We start from the raw sequence: 19,527 nt of genomic DNA on the forward strand, positions 1-19,527 counted from the left end.
ATGGTTGGCACATGGAGGATGGGGCTCTGGGCTATCCCGTGGATGATGCTCTGGCTCTTCTGCCTCCTGCCCTCTGCCAAGGCTCAGACAAAGATCCCTCTGGAGACGTAAGTGTTTCCCTTTCTTTGGCATGGGGTGTTTCTAGCGTGGTGTGGGCAATGCTTGGGCACGGTCAGGAGGGTGGGAGTGCCTCCCTGGCTGTGACAGGCACTGCAGGTGCAGGCTCCTCTGGAGGGGCACGTCGCTGCAGAGGGGGTGGCCTTTCCTTGTGGTGGTGGCAATGGCTGCTGGGAGAGGAGACAGGCATGGGAGCCTCAAATTCTTAGTTACCACATCTAGCATGGATTCAATGACTCATTCTCCCCGTTCGTCAAGCAGAGCAATGATACTCATCTGCTTTAGTTAAGTACTTTGACATCTATTAATGCTCTGCTTAGTGCACTGGGAGGCAGAAAGCAAAACCAGTTTCAGGACATGTTCGTAAAACCTAGCCGTGGGTGCAACTTAGAGAGCTTCACCCATGGAGGCAGATGTAAACAGTCCCAGTTTATCAGCTCCTCAGTTTAGCAGACTAGCTCTGGCAGACGCTGCTGGCTTGTAGCCTGCTAGGGGTGCATGGGCATGCACAGTACGGGTCAGGATCTGGCCGTGGGAGGCATATGTGGGTGGGTGGGGGGCAGTGATGTTCAGTGAAGACTCATTTCTTCAACATATGAGTTTCTGATCATGCAGTGAAGCTCTGATCCCTTGCATTGGACCGGTACATGGCTGAAAAAAGGCTTCATGCACACATACGCAGCCTGGGTAATACACAAGCGTTTATGGAAGTGTGTGACTGTCTGGGGATGTTAATGAAAGAAGGATAGATAGAGGAAAAACTCCATGACACCTTTTCATGCTTGTTCCTGCTCCATCTTACTACAAAAGGTATAACAGCCCTTCCCAGAGCTCTGGAGCATAGGAACGAAACGCTGAGCTTGCAATATAAAGGATAAACAGTCATATTTTGTACATGCACCTCATTTGGGTGTAGGTGCTAGCGCACATGCAGGGAAGCTTGATGCACCTTTTTGGATGTGGCTTTGTGAGGCACCCGTAACCACGTGTATGTGGGTGTACGGCAGTGAGTCCCCCGGCCACTGGAAAGTGCAGCCCACCCTAGCAGCCCAGCAGGAGGCTAACAGCTCTCAGCAAACCCGGGTTATGAAAACTTCACGTTGTTAAGCTGATTTAGGCAAGTTAAATCCTTGAAGGATTAAAATTGTCAGCACCAGAGTTGGTAAAAGTTGTTGTGGAGGAGCTTCTCTGGAGCTTGGATAGGTCTGTCTACACAGGACAGAGGGCAGGAGACAACATTGTCATCCACTATCAAGAGGAGGTATGTCCAATAAGCCAACCAAAGTGAAATCAAGCCCTTTCCTGAGACTGAGAAAATGTTTTATCTTAAAAAATTATCAATAAAACCCTTGCAGATGTGCTCACCAATACAGTTCACATGACGAAGCAAGAGTTGCACTGACTTTATTCAGGGAGTCTCAGGAAACTTTGCCACTAATTTTATTCTTGGATGCACTACCAAGCCCTTTCTCAGCAAAGTGCTTCTTATTTGGGTTTTACAAGAAGGACGCAGAAGTTAAACAAAGAATAAAACCCGACTCACCATAATTTTAGATTGTATAAAATAAAAATCTACTTTCAATGCCCATGGTAAATACTGCATGGAAATACCTTTTGACCTTGAAATCTGTGGCATTAAGAAGCCAGTCCATCCTTTCTGCTGCTTTTGCTACTGAATACAAGTGCAGGGATTACAGGCAGGCAATCTCTGACCAAATCCTTTTCTGATGTGTTTGGTTATAATGTGATAGCCCTTTACTACTGAGAAGAGAGTTACGTCACTTTGTGCAATTTGGGACTTATTCATGTACAAGAATGAAGAATAAACAATAGAAAAAGAGCTTTTCTCCCTTGGTACTGAAACCAGACCAACAGCTGAATTAATCCCTGCCGTTTCAAATCCACTCGTGAATTCTACTAAAACACAAAAATTGCCCTTTTCAAATGAATTTTCAGTAGAAGAACACATTGGCCAGAGGATGAAAGGAAGTAAATCAGCAGAAAATGGACCTGCTCCATAGATCACACAGGGACATTTCGGGGACACATAACCAGGGTCTTTGAAACACCAGCTGGGTTCAATCACAGTTGTTACACAAGGCTAAGTCGGCCTGTGCTGCTTCCCAAGTCTGGCTTTGCTGTACTGCACTCAGTTCACATCTTTTCAAAGCTCACTCAGCTTTAACCCCAGCAGCGCAAGAACCTGCTTAGTCAGTTACTAGTGATTCTGTGGGGGTGAGGGAGCACTGAAACAGGCTGCTCAGAAGGGTTGTAGAGTCTCCTTCTCTGGAGACATTCAAAACGCACCTGGACGAGTTCTTGTATGACCTACTCTAGGTGGTCCTGCTCTGGATCTTTCAAGGTCCCTTTCAATGCTGTGTGATGCTGGGGTGCAAGCTCAGCACAAAAACTATCCCCTCTTTCCTCCTGGCCACCACTCTGCTCATCACTTGGTCATAGCACGGGCAGGAGTGCTTGCAGCCCTGAGGACAGTGAGGATCTGGTGTTGACTCCTCAGCCTCTGCTTCTTGGGGTACTAGAACAATCAGGAAACTCTGATGGGAGAGATGAAGATCAACCCGGTATAACCTCTTCAAGCTGTCCCTAACACCTCTATAAATCTGCTCCCGAATTCACAGAGCCAGTAAATGAAATTTCTCTGCCATCTGATGAATATTAGACTGAGCTTTTTTCTCATTTTCTTATGGTAAAAATAAGGAAATCTGTGTAAATTCAGCAGACTGACTTTAATTTCCCAGTACTCTAAGGTGCTTTCTTCTCTGGTAAATAATTGTCTTTTAAATATGCGAATGCTGGCATAATTCTGCCTCTTCACTTGCCTCATTTTAAACTTCCATGAAAGGCCATCATGTATTTTTAATTACCCATACATAGAAATTGTGAAATTACACAAACTCTGATCTTTTTTTCCTTAGAGTTCTGCTGTTACTGGAAGTTTCAAGGTTCATATATTTTGGCTTCTTTTACCACAGCCTCAAAGGCTGAAAACAGACCTTCCCTTCCCTATTTTTACAAAAGTGGAGAATCCCAAGTTGTGATGGATTTCAGGACTTTGCAAACAAGCAGATTCAATAGCAGTAGGGCTGCATCTTCTGTGAAACTCTGTCAATGGCTGGCTGCTCTACTGACTGATCATTGCTAAGCTTGTATCACAGACCTTTTACCTCAAGAATACCATCTTTCTGCTGAAGCTGCCCCACTGCACCCACTAGTCAGAAATTAATAGCACAGAATCTTCCACCCTGCTGGGATGGCAACAATGAGGGCTGGAAGGAGTAGGGCCCAGAGATACAACACAAAAACCAGAATCACATGTAGCTCTTTTTTTTTTTTCTTTTTTGAGAAAAATGGAGAAAATATAAGCCTCCCTGCTAAAATTACTATCCCAAACTTCATGTTTAGGTTCTTTCTTTCTACGGTAAAAGGTGAGGAGGCTCGAGAATATTAGTTAATATCAGCACAAAACATCTCATACGTAAAAGTTATAAAACCAGCAGCAGCAGATGGGCATCAAGTTAAATGTTAACTCAGAGACCTTTACACCTCAGGGGATGTGTTAGTCACTACAACAAACAGGAAATGGGATTTTTTGGTTTTTTTATTCTAGGCTTTTATTCTCTTTTATTCTGGGCTTGCTGGAGTAACTCTGATATGGGGTAATAAATCCCGCTCTCCTAGCAAATACCCGTGTTCTTTTTTCTCTAGGAATGAAACAAAGAGGCAAAAGCTCTGCCTGCCAAAATAAGATGCAGAGCACACCATCAAAAAAAAAAAAAATTAAAGTCTTCATTCTTATTGACTTCAGCTGGTGCTAGATCACACTGGTTAGAAATAAATGCCTCATTGCCAATTAAGGAGTGATTAAAAAAGGCATCCACTCTCATTATGCTCCTTTTATAGGCAGTGGAGAGAGGTACAGTTCAAAGCAAAGCTTTATGTGTACTCCAACTCATCCCCTGTACCAGCCTATCTTTCTCTATTTGAAAGAGGGGAGCCTAAACAGGCTTTCCTAGGCTAAAGTTAGCTGTTGTAATTATTCCACCATTGCTGTGCTGGCTTTACTCCAGAGCTCATCTCTATGTTGGCATGTTATTCTGCCACAAAAATGGTGCAATGCACTGGGAAATCAAGCCCTGAGGTTAAAGTCTGCTTAGGACTGGAAGAAATCTACTGGAAGCCACAGGTAAGACTCTGCACTCTATAAATAAGTAGTGAATTCTGATAAGTGGAGAAGGCCATTTGTTCCATTAAATAAATCTCTCCTAAGTGAATCCTTGTTGAAGGAGCTGCATGTAGGTGGAACTGTCTAATGTGAATCATGTAACAGATTTCTGATGAAGTGCTCTGTCAATTATGAGAGTCATTTATTTTGATTTGGATGGCTCGGTGTTCAGGCTGCTCTTCAACATCCTTATGTTCTCCATGTGGTATTGCTATCATCAATTATTTACAGGATGGCAAAAATGCGTGTAGCGTTTTACAATGATGAGGTGCATAATCTACTCTGGCATTATCAAGCCAAAGTATCTCCACTGAGAGCAGAGAATTCATCTGGCTTGTTAGTCTTAGCCCCACATAGCTTTGGGAACTGAATAGAAAGTATGAGTCTTGACAACTTATTTCAGGTCTGACTCTTACTTATTTTCAGCTGTCTTGATGCTAGGTGTCTAGCCCTTCACCCCAGGCTCCGTCTGCAGTCAGTGAAGACAAATAGGTGTCTGCAGAAAGCTATTTATTTCACCTTGCTAATGAGAGGAGACCAGATGATAGCTAAGGCCAAACGTATGACTTTTGTACCTCTAAAGTTAGGTGAGACAAATTCCACTCTGAGTCCAAATGTAGTGACTGAGAACAACAGAACTCAATGTTTCCCCTCACTGACCAACGTCCTGGGCAGAATGTCCAGGAGCAGCACTTGCCTCCTGCCTTACTGCTTGTCTGGATAGCAATGTAAGGAGAAAGCATTGTCATTACAGTGGCTTAGAAAAATACAGTGGGGAGAGGGAGGCAGTGTCATAGTCAAGAAACGGGGTTTTCACTGTCTGAAGAAGTAAGCAGATTTGCTGACTTTAAATTATTAACACTGACTTTCCTTCCTTCCTCTTTTCAGGGTGAAGGCTTGGGCAGATGCCTTTGGTGGGGAGCTGTACTCTGTTGTGACTAAGTATTCGGGCTCTCTCCTGTTGCAGAAGGTAGGCAAAAGTCTGTGAGGGCTCCCTTGGCTTCACATACACCAAGGCTTCCCCTTGGGGTGGAATTAAATAGAACATGCAGGTCTCCAGCTAACTTTCAAAGCCATGCAGGCTTGTATCCATAAGGATAGAGTGATGCCCTGTGGCCATTCTCCATAAACTGGAGAAGAGGATCCATCTAATGCCTTTCCTACTTTCATTAGTCATGGACAAATGCCACCTGGTTATTTCCTGCCCTTCCATACTGACCCTTTACTTCTCCCTTTGTCAGTCACTCTCCTGATGGATATCCTGGAGACATTGCATCAGACCATTTCACCTCCCTCTGTCCTCTCCTGAAATGTTGATCTCTTTGGGGTATGGGTTATGTAAGACCTGCACATGTGAGTATAGTATCACTTAAAATGGCAGTCATGGCAACCAGATCTTGAACAAAAATTCACAACTCTACTAGCTTTCAGTGATATTCACTGGAAGTGAAGAAAACTTATTCCTGATTAAAAAGAAGCCCAAATGCAACCATATCAAGTCAAGTATTTGTGTCATGGGGAGTCAAGAGAGAGGTATATTTCCCTGGTGGCCTGACAGCCTTATAAAATAATCACAGCTGCATGCCCCAGTTCATGTCCACATGTTTTTCCTCTTGGAGATAGGAAGGTGTCTGGTTTGCTCTTGCATGTGTTGAGGTCTGGATGCAGCACAGACAGACTGTGCTTTGCACAGTCCCTCGACACCCCTGAATACACCCACCTCTAATATTGTGTTCAGTTTTGGGCCTCTCACTACAAGAAGGGCATGGAGGTGCTGGAGTGTGTCCAGAGACAGGAAATGAAGCTAGTGAAGGGCCTGGAGCACAAGTCCTAGGAGCAGGTGAGGCTGGGGCTATTTAGCCTGGAGAAGAGGAGGGTGAGGGGAGACTTTATGGCTCTCTACAACTACCTGAAAGGAGGTTATAGTGAGGTGGTGGTCCATCTCGTAATGAGTGATAGGACAAGAGGAAATGGCCTCAAGTTGTGCCGAGGGAGGTTTAGATTGGAGATTAGGAAGAACCTTTTCACTGACAAGGTTATTAGATACTGGCACAGGCTGCCCAGGGAGGTGGTGGAGTCACCGTCCCTAAAGATATTTAAAAGACATGTAGCTGAGGTGCCGAGGGACATGGTTTAGGGGTGGGCTTGGGAGTGTGAGATTAGTGGTTGAGCTTGATGATCTTAAAGGTCTTTACCAACAGAAATGATTCTATGAGTGGGACAGAGTGTCATCTGAGACTCTGCAAGAAAATGGCCTTCAGTGAGTCACTGTCACTACCTCCAGCAGGGAGTACAGATGAGCCTGATCCAGCCTTGCTTTGTTAGAATGCCGGCAAAGAGTCATCTCCTAAATGCACATCCAGCCCTTCCCTAATATTACTTAACCAGTGTAAATAGCTCAGCTTTACCTTTCAACCCTCAAGTCCCACTTCTTGAGTTCTTTCATTTCCCCTTATTTCCCTGGATTATAGGAGAGGACCAGCCAGCACCCACTTCCTCAGTCTTTCTCTCAGTCTCCACTTCTTTAGCAAACCCTGGCTCCGACACTTTCCCACAAATCAGCATGTCAAAGCAAGGGGCATTCCGGAGGGCTCCCTTTGCGTTCCTGACACACACAAGTGCTGCAGAAGGTCAGCTTAAGGATGATGTGGGCATATCTTTTACTAATAGATAACATTTTCGTGTTCCATTAGATTGACCTTGTCAGACCCCAAATAGCTTTAGGTAGATCACCATCCTGGTCCAGGCAAGTCAGGCCTGGGGAGCCATATGCACCAAAGTCTAGAAATACAAACACATGTGCTTCCCAGGTACCTTTCTCTTTTCATGCCATTGCCTCTTTTTCATGTGAGATACTTCTCTGTATGCATGAGTATGCACAGACCATCTGAAGAGTAAGGAGCACAGTGTAGAGGCCCAGATGATTATTTCCTCAGTCCTTATTTGAGTTGATGGGCATTTTGCCTTTGAGGAAATACAAACTGAGAGATAACAGCACCTTTCATATTTTACTTCACAGCTCCCTTGTGCCTAATAGGCTTGAAGGAACTAGCTCACTGTGTCTTTGAGAATCATCATTTTTCAGTTACAGAATGTTTTGCATGTAAACCTTCTGTTTAACATTTAGCATAAACTTCCTTCTGTGGCTTTGAGTTTGTTTGGTTTTATTTGAGGGGGTTTTTTTGTTTTGTTTGCTTACTCCAGAAGAGCTCTAATATCACATCTGAAACCCAAACAAGTCAATTTCTTGCCAGGCTTTGTTGCTCTCAGACCTGGTGAATCAGGAAATATCCCTTAAATCCACAAGGGCATGTCCTCATCCTGGATTAGAGAACTTTGAGAAAGACTCCAGATAACCAGACTACTTGGGAAAGAAAGCTATCATCAAATTAAACCTCACAGAGGTAGCAAAAGCCGAAGAGTGGCTTTGGTTTGATGGACAAGGCATTTGTTGTGTTCTCTTGACCATTATGCAGCAGAGGTTAAGATAGGCTTGTGCATTTACATCTATCTCAGAGACATGTATCTGCATTAAAATGCTGGCTGGGGTCTAGGACAGCTAAGGGCAATACAGTTGAGTTAAGAGGAAAAGTGAAAGGCTAAGTAGGGAGAGTGCAGTAGCATCTCTCAGAGCCTGAGGAACATAAAGTTTGAACCTGTGGCTTATTAGGTCTGTTTGCCACAGTTCTGCTGCAGTTTGCCAGGCAACAGCCAAAAGCCTGGGGTCACCAATGGCAGCCATGCCAGGAGGATACCACAACAGTTCTGGGCTTCTCAGGCCTTGCCTTCAAGGGTCAGAAACACCATCAGCTTCTGCAGGCCCAAAACTTAACTTTTCTTCTATTGTGTTAACAATGCACGGTGTTTCTGAGCTTTACCTCCCAATTCCTTCTGTAGCTGAGGAGCTGATCACCATTCTCAGTGGATGGGGCTGAAAAAGGACAGCAGGGCTTGGCCCCAGCTATGTAATTACTAGAAAGCACTACAAATCGCTACATGGCAAAGAACAGGCAAATTAAAGAAGCTGAGGCAAGACACTTTCCTGAGTGAAATTGAAAGGAATGTCTTTCACACTCTTAATATAATTTCACTAACAGCGAGTAACACAACATTGTGTACTTCAATCGACAAAATTTCATGGAGGTGGGAACAAGAAAATGTATTTGGTGACATGTCTCTGTTCAGAGATAAAACTTAGGATACGGAATTATGGATATTCTACTTTTGAATCACCACACCCATCACTGCAGAAGGAGAATCTTAATCTCCTTCTGTTTTAAGGGAATACCATCCACTAGATGAATATGTAAAGATTTTCTTTTAGATCAGAGTTAACTTTTTGGCCTCTTTTCAACATCAAATAATTTCAGCCCATTCTCCCAAGCCTGTAGTTGACTCCTGTTCTCATAACTTGAACCCTAAATTCAGGCTGTGCAGGTTAATCTTAGTCAGCTACAAGCACCTCTGTTGATGGCTGATGCACACTTTCAGCTGTGGTGTCTGGTAACAGGCTCTGCGGGTTTAGCCCTGGCTGGGGGCCAGGTGCGCACCAAGTTGTTCTATCACTCCCCCTCCCAAACTGGACAGGGGAGAGAGAAGTATAACAAAGGGCTCATGAGTATAACAAAGGGATCATAAGGACAGGGAGATCACTCAGCAATTACCATCACAGGCAAAACAGACTCAACTTGGGCAGAACTGGTTTGATTTATTAACAATCAAAACTGAGCAGGGAAGTGAGAAATAAAAACTGAATCTTAAAACACCTGCCCCCACCCCTTCTTCTTCCCAGGACTCTCCTTCCTTCCCGCCCAGCAGCGTAGGGGATATGGGATGGGGGTTCAGTCAGTTCATTACAGACAGACTTTGCTGCTGCTTCTTCTCAGGGGGAGGCCTCATCACCCTTCCCACTGCTACACTGTGGGTCCCTCCAACGGAAGACAGTCCTCCATGAACTTCTGCAACATGAGTCCATCCCATGGGCTACAGTTCTATGTGAACTGCTCCAACATGGGTCTCATCTAAGGGGTGCAACTCTTTACAAAGTGCCTCAACCTGAGTCTCATCCACAGGGGAAACGGTCCTTCCAGGATGAACTGTTCCAGCATGGGTTCCCCATAAGGTCACAAATCCTGCTATCAAATATGTTCTGGTGTGGGCTCCTCCCTCCATGGGTTCCCAGGTCCTGCCAGAAACTTTCTCCAGCACAGACCTCCCACAGGGTCACAGCCTCCTTTGGACATCCACCCACTCTGACATGGGGTCTCACCCGAGCTGCAAGTGTATCTCTGCTCCCCTGTGGCCTCCATGGTTGCAGGGGCAGGGCCTGCCTCAACATGGTCCTCACCACAGGCTGCAGGGGAATCTCTCTCCTCTGATGCCTTGGGCACTTTTTCTTCTTCTCCACTGACCTTGGTGTCTGCAGAGATGTCGTTCTCACATTGTCACTCCCTTCTGCTGCAGTTTTAGCATCTGCACAGCAACTTCTTCCCCTTCTCCAGTATGTAACTCAGAGGTGTTACTTCCATTGCAAATTGGCTCAGCCTTGGTTGATGGTGGATCCATCTCAGAGCTGACTGACACTGGTCCTGTCAGATACAGGGCTAGCTTCTGGCAGCTTTTTGTTTTAAGAAACCACCCCTATAGCCCCCTGCTACCAAAACCTGGCCACACAAACCCACTACACAGGCACTACTCTGTTGCCCACCTTTAGGAACTCTTGCAGTGAATATTCCCTACGAGCAGGAATATAGATACGAAATGGTTTGCTGGATCATTTGTAGGAAAAAAGCTCAAAGAGGATCTGAGCTCAAACCTAGTATATTCCTCACAGACAACAGACTTTTCAGAAACTTTTGGGTTTTTTTTTTTTTTTCTCCTCAACTCTGGCTAGCTCTTGGGGCTGACATATGTGTAGGGTATTAGAAGACTGCTTGTGATTGCTTATGATTACTTCTACCCTATTAACATCTACTTGTCAACCTGTCAAAAGCACATTGAAAAATAATTAAGGTCAAAAACCTTGTTCTTTTTAATTCAAGATATGACCCAAGTGGCAGGTCACTTCGTAAAGCGCATGCTTACCCGTGCTGGTGTGGTTCCCCCCTTCACTAGCTTTCCCAGGAGAGATTACCCTCCTCCAGCCAAGGAGGGTCTGATTAAAGCAGAGCCTGGCAGAGATCACTTCTCTCCTGACAAAACCACGACATGAAGCTAAATGGGACAGTCACCAGCTGGGTTGCTTGCAGTCTCGTCAGCAGCCAGGGTCGGGGGTTGTTGTTGCACATCCTTCTTTCAGCAACACAGTTATGCTACCCTTCATGCTCAGCCTGACCTCCTCCTCCTTCTTGTCCTCCCCCGCCCGTCCCAGCTACCCAGCTGCAGCAGAGGGGATGTGAGGCCTGGCATTTTTAATCCTGTAAAACCCTTGTTGTTAATCACGCCAGACAGAGCGAGCAGCCTCCCTGCCATGCCTGCTGCAGGCTGGATGCTGCTGCTATTTCTGTCTGACCTCCCCAGCCTGCCCCATCCTCAAGGCATTTCTTATTCTGCCTGTGCTCAGCTGCCCTTCTGGATGGTCACCGAGCTTCTTGAACAAAAGGAGCTCCACTTGCTCACCCTAAAGACATGCAAAATCCTTCCCTCTCACCTTTCTTCTACTTCAAAAGTGTCACTAAAGCTCCTGCCATCTCCTTACCCTTTTCATCACCTTATATTATACCAGTGCAAGAAGTCCAGTCCTGGCTGAGGTTGCTGCTACATTGCTCATACAACATGGAGGGAAAGTGTATACTCTGCAGAGAGAAACAATGATGAGGAACCAAGGAAATTCAATCTGTTGCCTTTGTGCTTCCACATTGCTGGGGAGATAAGACTCGGTGTTTTCTAAAATAGGTTAATCATATTGTATCCTTTTGCATTTTTTTTTACTCTTTCTGTCTATCTCTTTTAGCTTTGGGATTTTTTTTGAAAAGGAAAAATCAAGGCTTGTGTATCCAGTCTTCAAAGGGCAGATTTATGGAAAGAGATTGCAGTTTGAGAGCATTCTCAGGTTTTTAATGCCTAGACTGTTAGAAGAAAAAGGGTTTTCTCTAAAGCTGTCAAATCCAGATCCACCTCAGTATGAGATTCCTCTCAGTGGAGGCAGCACTAAATAGCCATGCTCATAATTCCTAGTTTCTGGAAATAGTCTCTGTGCTGCTCTTGGCTCAAAGCATGTTCATGCATGCTGAATAAGTAGCATCACAACTGTCTTTGTTGACCTTTCCTTGGGAGTCTCCCACCTAAAAACTGACCAGACCCTTCTCACTGCAGACCTGACAAGATAACCTACAGAAACGATGCCACTTGGAGGACAGGACGTGCACTAGCATGACGTCTCTCCTACTAGTGCCCCAGAGCACATTATGTTACAGGAGGTGACATCATGACAGCATACAGCTCCATTCCCCTGCCCTTCCCTCTTCCTTAAGTAAATTTCAAGTATGTCATGCATATAATGCCATTGTGGATGTAAGGACACTGTGTATTTTAGGTTTTCAAAAGTTGTCCTTCTGCTTTGTTCTCTTATTTGTAGGCACTAATAACTTCAGGTACATTGCTATTTTCAACGGCCACAAGCTTAGAATTGGATTGGTTGCTTTTACTTAGCCAAAGTGCCTTATGTTATGGACATAAGTGATCTTCACACACCCAAATTATGGTGTGAAAAGAAAGACAAAAATGGGAGAAGCTGGTAAACCAGACCAGTTCTTTCAACATATCTTGCTTCACCAAAGACAATATCCAGCTAACAATAATAGATTCCCCCCCCCCACCCCCCCACCCTTCTGAGCCTCCTGCTCAGCAGAATTTTCTTCTTTCCCTTGGGTAGAAGTACAAAGATGTGGAGCCAACTCTGAAGATCAAAGAGGTAGATGGCTTGGAGCTGGTGAAGAAGTTCTCAGAGCAGATGGAAAGCATGCTCCGCAGGAAGGTCGAAGCCGTTGAGGTATGGCCACAGGGGCTATAGGAAGGAAGTCCTCTCCTGTCAGCTCCAAAGCAGCAGACACAGGCCTCCTGCCTGTACTAGGAGTGTGTGGGTGTGGAGGTTGTGTGAGGACTTTCTTGCCCAACCAAATGCTTGCTGGTGCAGCTGGCTGCTCGCTCTGAGCTTTAAGTAGACACTAGTGGGAGGATGTGGGCGTTCAGACAAGGGAATGCTGGTTTCTCCCTCAGCCCGAAGTAGGAAATAAGATAAAAACAGAGTCTAGGAATAAACATGAGGGAATGAACACTCTTTTAGAAGAAAATAGCTGTTTAAAGAGGAAAAAAAACCCCTCACAAGCTAAAATAAAGTTTGTCCTTGCATAATGTACTCTGGTCATTGAAGACTAACTAGTAGCTTGTTTCAGCTGTGTGTGTGGCTCAAGGGAAATTCCTTCAGCTCCTGAACATGAGCTGCAAGGAAGGTGCTTGGATTTCCAGCTGTGTACTTGGGGAAGCGTGAAGGAGGTGGCAAGAGGTCTTTAGCTGTTGCTGTGTTGGAGATCAGAGCAGGTAATAGCTATGGCCCCTCTTACTTCTTGCATCTATCATATTCCCCTATATTTACCCACCATGAAAAGCATATTTCTATAGTCACAGAGCCTTGACTGTTTAAAGCATTTAATGTGGAAAAGTCTTCCAGAAACACGTAATTTGAATCTCAAAGTGAAATGTGGGCATATGTAGACCCAGAGCTTTGGCCCATGACACTAAATTCATAGCCAGACTTTCCCAGTGTTTAGTTTGTCTTATCCTTTGTGAAGGAGCAAAAAGTAGCTTTGCTGAGACTGTTGCTGATTGTGCAACTCTAAAAACATGTACATGTTTAGCTGGATTCCTGCCCAGTCTGTACCAATTGAGAATTAGTGCCCTGAAGCATCATATTGTAGAAAACTCATAGATTATATTGCCTTCCATAAATGGTAAGAGCTTATAAAGTGCCACAGCATTGCTAAGCCCTTCACAAAATCAAGTCATGGTCTTTGTCTCGCTAACAATACCAGACTGAGAGTCCCACAAGGCCTTTTTCTTTGACAAGATACTGACATCAGGCTGGGTCTGAAATGACTTTCACATGGCTTTTTGGATAGGTTCATGGAAAATCAAATTAAATCTTTGGCTGTTGTTTGTCTAAACGGGCATGTTTCTGTTTGCATATATACTATGATATCAAAGATTGCTCAGGGGTTTAGTAGGGCCTCTGGAGTAAGTAGGTGTGACTATACTTGGCAGTAAATAGTTGTGAATATACCTTCCAAGCACAGAATGCAAGCAGCACAGAATGATAAGTCATCAGAAAAGGAGGGAAAGGGGGAAATTTATAGCCCCATGATTCTATGTTGTGGTGAAAGAGGCAGTTGTGTGTCTTTTCACTAACCACGTGAATGCCTGATAGTGCTGGAAGAGCTTCTGGAAGTCTCTCCACAGCAACCCCTCATCTTTCTTTTTGTGTGCTTGCATTAGAGGCTGGTGGAAGCAGCAGAAGATGCAGATCTGAACCATGAGTACAACTCCTCACTAGAGGTAAGTTTATCTTGGTCAGTGACAAAATATGACACCCATCTTCAGAGAGACTAGAAAAAAGGCAGGCCTGGCCAAACACAGCCACCTCAGGTTCCCAGAGATGTTAGGAGTTGTTGCCCTGTCTTTAGGACATTCAGCTTCTATAGAAACTAGCGTAGGAGACTTCCTTGGCAGATCCCAAACCTAGTAACACCAAGAAGATCAATCCTTTTGGCTCTGTGAGGGGAAGAATTTGGGAAGACATTGGGTTGTGTGATGTTATTGGCAGTACATTTACTGCACACCAATGTTGTCATTATGTGACATGTTAGTACAAATTAGCTGGTGCTTTGAGGATTACTTGACTGGAAAATGAGCTAAAAATTGAGTGTGTATGAGCAATGAGGAGAATGCTGTTACAAACCATTAGTCCCAATGACCTGAATTTCTCACAGTCTTTCTCAACAGTTCCCATCATCTTTTCTCTACCCTGCAGACACTCACTTGCTAGGACTTCCCATTAGGTGAAAGTTTGGTGCTGTCCAAGCAATATGGATAATTGGCTTTCTGTTAATAAGTGTTTGTTGTAGCCAAACTATAGGATTATTGTTAGTGAAGGCAATTGGAGTGAAAATGCTGGATTCCACTGTCCACAGTACAAGCACAGAGCGCTTAGCAGAAGTGCCCCTGCAAGTACATCTCTCCATGCTGGGAAACAGTGGGAATGAAAATGCTTTTTGAAATCAAATTAGTTATCAGCTTCAACTCTCCTACCTGTTTATTTAAGAACTGCATTACAGTCATGCTAGTTGGCTTGTCTGCTTTCACAGTAAGGATCATGGGTGAGTTGAGGTACACAACTGTATTCACAGACATAGTTCCTGCCCCCCGAGTACTGTTAGTGCTTGAACAGTAAATAACCTCTGTCCTCAGATAAAGTCAACAAAAATACCTTTAAAATATCTGTTACCCAAGGGTGAAGAGTATCCTGAAGATACTAAGGTGACTGTAGATGCTAAATCCCCAGTGGCCTTTGTGGGGAAAACTGTTGTCTTTGAGCACCTTCTGCTCTGTCCTTTGCTTTTGATGAGTGCCTGCTGCTTGTAGTGACAGAGCGACGGGATAATCCTGGCTGGATGTACATCAGGAGTTGACTCTAGTAAATGACAGCTGTAGAGACAGGGCAAGTAAGGTCAGCATCAGCAAACCTGGGAGCTAGATCCAGTGAAACACTCCACTTCTCTGGCTCATCACTTAAATACCTCTGAGGGACCACATGAGCCTGCCACTGTGTCCTTTTGCTTTCAGGTGGTTCTTCTGCCCCTTGCTATGACTGCTTTCAGTTGTATGAGCACCTGGCAATAAGAAACTGGTCAGAAACCAGCATTTAGGAAGCTTGACTCTTTTCAGATAGTAATGGCTCTTGTTTGCTGCTCATCTTGATCTGATCTGAAGCCTGAATTCTCCAGGTTTCTTATGTTTTAAATAAGAGTGGGGTTTTGTTTTTTTTTTTTTGGGGGGGGAGGGCAGTACTAGTCTGTCTCATTCTCTCTTGTTGCCTTTCTCTTTTCCATGGTCTTCATTAACAGTTTGATTACTACAACTCTCTCCTCATTAATGAGAAGGATGAAAATGACAATTACGTCGAGCTTGGCGATGAATTCATTTTGGAACCAAATGAACATTTCAATAACCTGCTGGTGAACACAACATACAGTGATATCCAGCTCCCCACCAATGTCTACAACAAAGGTAACAGTCTCTACCTTCTCACTACTAGTAGGTTGCTGTGGAAACTACTGGTAATGGATGGAGTAGGAGAGGATGGAATAGCAAAACAATCCAACCGACAGAGAGGAAAACAGAGCTGGAAAGGTACTATCCCAAGGTACAGTCATGTCTGTGCTACAGTCTGTCACTGTGACAAGGCTTAGGTATAATCTGCTCATGGAAGATCTCTAATGACATATAGTCCTCCATCTTAGGCGGGCAGTATAGTCTCCTACGGTTTATCTGCCCAACCAAAGAATGCTGTGAAACAAGCTGTGGTGTGAATTTATTGGCAGTTCTTACTCTGTACAAAGGGTCATATCTATCAAGGTCTTTAGATGTCAAGGATCTCATTGATTTCTGCTGAAAATTTAGACCACAAGTGCCTTTGTGTTGGGAAGCACTAACATGTCACAGGGACATTCTTAATTCCCAGTGACTATATCTGTAGGAGACTAGGGGTAATTCAGAACTGCTACTGAGACATGACAGTTTTGAGCTGGTTTCTCTTCTCAGTGAACCTTGGGTACTTTGGCAGCTGCCAGAGGCACCAGGGCTCAGATGGCCTCATCTGTGCCTAGACCGTGTCCTCTCCAGCCCTGCACATTCACACCACTTCAGCTGCACACCAGAACGCAGGGCATCTCCAGGCTGGTTAGTACATTGACAAATCTGCAGGCCAAGACACCAGTTGCAATTGCCCTGCATTTACTGCTCTTTTTAGACAACATTTGAAGCTACCTGAACTGACTCCTTCCCTGCAATCCCATCAGCTCTTCCCCTTGCATATGTTTTGGCAAGAAAGCAAAGCGCCATTAACTTCTCTCATAGACAGAGCTCATTTACAATGTCTTCAAGACCAGACAGGGCAGGCGCTGGTGACTATGCTCACAACTGCTGTGTTATTTAAAGGGACAATAGAGGGAGTTCTATTTCTCCCATTATATTAAATTAATTCCATCTGGTCTGACAGCCGAGACACTAAAATCTTGCTCACAATAGAGCCACCAGCAGAGCTGGCAGTGTGTAGCTACAGCAGAGCTGGCAGTGTGTAGCTACAGCAGAGCTACACAAAGTAGGCACACAGAAAGAGATGGCCAAATGGCCCCTGGCAGAGACAGCAGAGAGGCACTGCCCAGCTGGCTGATTTCTTGACTGTGCAGCTTGACACAAAATGGCTAGAGGATGAGCAGGAGACAGAGAAAGGCTGCTTCCATGCCTGGGGCTTGCCTTGGGAGCAATGCCTTTCAGTACTCGCTCTCCCTCTTACAAACAACAGCAAGCCTCGCTCTCCACAGCTCTTCTGGCTCCCTTCCTGCATGAGTTACTTTGGCCTCATCTCTGGGGAGTCACAATTCATTTTTGTCCCGCTATTTTGACCAAAACCACCTTTAGCAAAGTGACTAAACAGGAAGCGGTATGTCAAAGCCCCATCCCTTTCAACACTAACGCAGTTAATCCTACAATGACCAGTTTCTTGTAATTCCCAGTTTCTATTGCTGCTGCTCTGTTGGGTCTCCCGAGGCAATGAGTCAACACAGTCACAAAATATACACTGCCTCTTACCAGTTCTTGCAAGTCTGCAACTTCCTGTTGATTCTGATGAGATCGGGGGCAAGGAAGGACAGCTCAAGCTTTGTGAAAAAAAATGGCAGGCAAGGAAGAAAAGAAAGACTTGTTGGGGAAAAGGAGAGAGTAACAAACAACATGTAAATCCTAGAATTCCTCTGTCTTAGTTAATTACATTTAGCATAAATTTAAATATTCATTCTGGGAAGACTGTTCCACTTAGTGCTACATCAGGCAGTTACCTTCCAACAGCCACACATCCCTGCTTAGGCACCAGCTGAGTCCTTCCTGTGTGGTGTGCTCAGCACAGTGCTGGTTTTCCTGAGTCTCTTGGAGCCCTCTTCCAAGCCCATGGAACACCCAAGGGCAGACAAGGATCGAAAAAGAAATAGGAATAATAGTGTGTGACTAAGCTTAGATGATCTGTAGTTGCCAGTGGTGACCTGCCCTCCAGGATTTACTTGAATGATGCATTCAATTCCCTGCACAACGTCAAAGCTTTGAACGAGGCCGCATTCCTCCTGGGGTTGCCTATGTTCCTATCCCCTTCCTCTAGTGCTGGTATTCTCCCCTCTTTTGCACACTTTTTTTCCATTTTTCTATTCTTTCCTCCACAGACCCTGACATCCTGAATGGTGTTTATATGTCAGAAGCCTTGAATCCTATTTTTGTGGATAACTTTGAAAGGGATCCCACACTGACCTGGCAGTACTTTGGCAGCTCCACAGGGTTCTTCAGGCTCTACCCAGGTAAAAGAGCAGAGATTGGCATCATTCTTTCAGCACAATACAATAATCTTCCAGGACAGGGTCTGTGCCATGGAAGAGCACAATCTGGGAAGGCTAGGGCGGCGTGGCCCCAGAAAAGACAGGGTACAATGAGCAAAATACTAGGTGCATGGGCTGAAGCTGCCTAGGCTGAAGGAACAGCATCCCCAGTGGACATAAAGCCCCCTTTCCCACATGGACCAGACCTCAAGGAATGTTGCCCTCACAATGCCAAAGGAATTCACTTGTGGGGGTGTGCTTTGGACAGGCTGCACTCCAAAAATCTTCAAAACATCATGGCATGACCTGTGACTCTCACAGGCAGCATGTGGAGGCTGCAGAAGGGCTCTGTGCCTCATGTACCCCTTTGAGTTTCAGTAGTATCCACATCCTCTCTTCACCTCTGAGGCCACATATGGCAGATGCAGCTGGTCAATTTGACTTGTTATCGACTTACCAGCTGTGAATGGCAAGTAAGGTCACAGAGCAAGAGGGAGGCTCCACACTTGGAGAAACCCCTGAGATCATCTGCTGTAGCTTGGCTGGTGGCCCCTCTGTCAGGTGGCTGCATACCTTTATTCTGTGACCTGTCACGTGCTGTGGAAAGGGATAGCAGATGTAACTCTGAACAGAGCCTTTAGCAGGAAATCTGGGACATGTCCCTGTCACTGCTGCTGCTTTTTTATGCTCTCAACCACCCCTGGGGGAGTAAAAGATGGTGCTGTGAACTACATCAAAGTGGCAGAAAGTTTAAAGTGGGTGCAATTGTTCTCTGAATTTGAACAGAGTATCTCTACATACAGGTTTTTAATAGAAAGGTAATAAACAATTTACTGAAATGCTGAAAATCATGCAGCTCTGCTTCTGTTTCTGCAGAACGACCACTGCTATTGCTATCCAGATTAGTATGCCCCCACAGGGTAGCCAGGTCTCAGCAGTGAACAGCAGAAGCATGTGAGCCTGGGGACTGGGAAGCAGATGCCTGCATATTTGTGTGTGTTGATTGCTCCTTTTGCTGTTCCCTTCAGGGATAAAGTGGTTGCCAGATGAGAATGGAGTCATCTCCTTCGATTGCAGGAATCGTGGCTGGTAAGAGTTTTGAAGGGACTTGATCAAAGCCACTTCCCTTTTTTCCCCTCTCCTTCTTTTCAAAGGTGAAAACCTGGAGAGCTGCTGATCAGCAGTTAATGCCCCATGCTGCTCTTCTCCGAGGTAAATGAAGGCAATAGCAGGTTAGGAAGTCTGCCTTTCCATCAGCCAGTGCCAACTTTCCACGTGTCATCTGACACATGCCACATGGAAATCACTGCCAGTGTATACTTCTGTTCAGACTCCAGATATGTGAGACCTTTACTCACTCCACTCTCTGTGGCTAAAGGAGACTTTAGCAATTGTCACTCAGCTGAATCTGGACATATGTGTGCCACAGGGCCAGTGCTGAGAGACTGGGGCCAGCAGGAGAGATGGGTTGGTAGGAAGAAGTCCATTGGATGCTGAATAGCTGTGCTCATGGTGCATGTTATGCTGCAGTTA

At 45.1% G+C, this 19,527-nt stretch overlaps 1 protein-coding gene across 1 annotated transcript in view; it reads left to right on the top strand.

Moving 5' to 3' along the window:
- The window catches only part of CACNA2D4 (calcium voltage-gated channel auxiliary subunit alpha2delta 4), a 130,769-nt gene continuing 111,242 nt past the window's right edge, over window positions 1–19,527 (top strand). The window contains exons 1-7 of the mRNA XM_062009956.1: window positions 1–107; window positions 5,249–5,330; window positions 12,234–12,350; window positions 13,850–13,909; window positions 15,478–15,640; window positions 17,845–17,976; window positions 19,023–19,083. Coding sequence (XP_061865940.1) covers window positions 1–107; window positions 5,249–5,330; window positions 12,234–12,350; window positions 13,850–13,909; window positions 15,478–15,640; window positions 17,845–17,976; window positions 19,023–19,083 — 722 coding nt within the window. The remainder of the gene's footprint in view (window positions 108–5,248; window positions 5,331–12,233; window positions 12,351–13,849; window positions 13,910–15,477; window positions 15,641–17,844; window positions 17,977–19,022; window positions 19,084–19,527) is intronic.

This window comes from Colius striatus, chromosome 1, assembly GCF_028858725.1.
Source record: "Colius striatus isolate bColStr4 chromosome 1, bColStr4.1.hap1, whole genome shotgun sequence".
In the NCBI taxonomy this organism is placed as follows: Eukaryota; Metazoa; Chordata; class Aves; order Coliiformes; family Coliidae; genus Colius; species Colius striatus.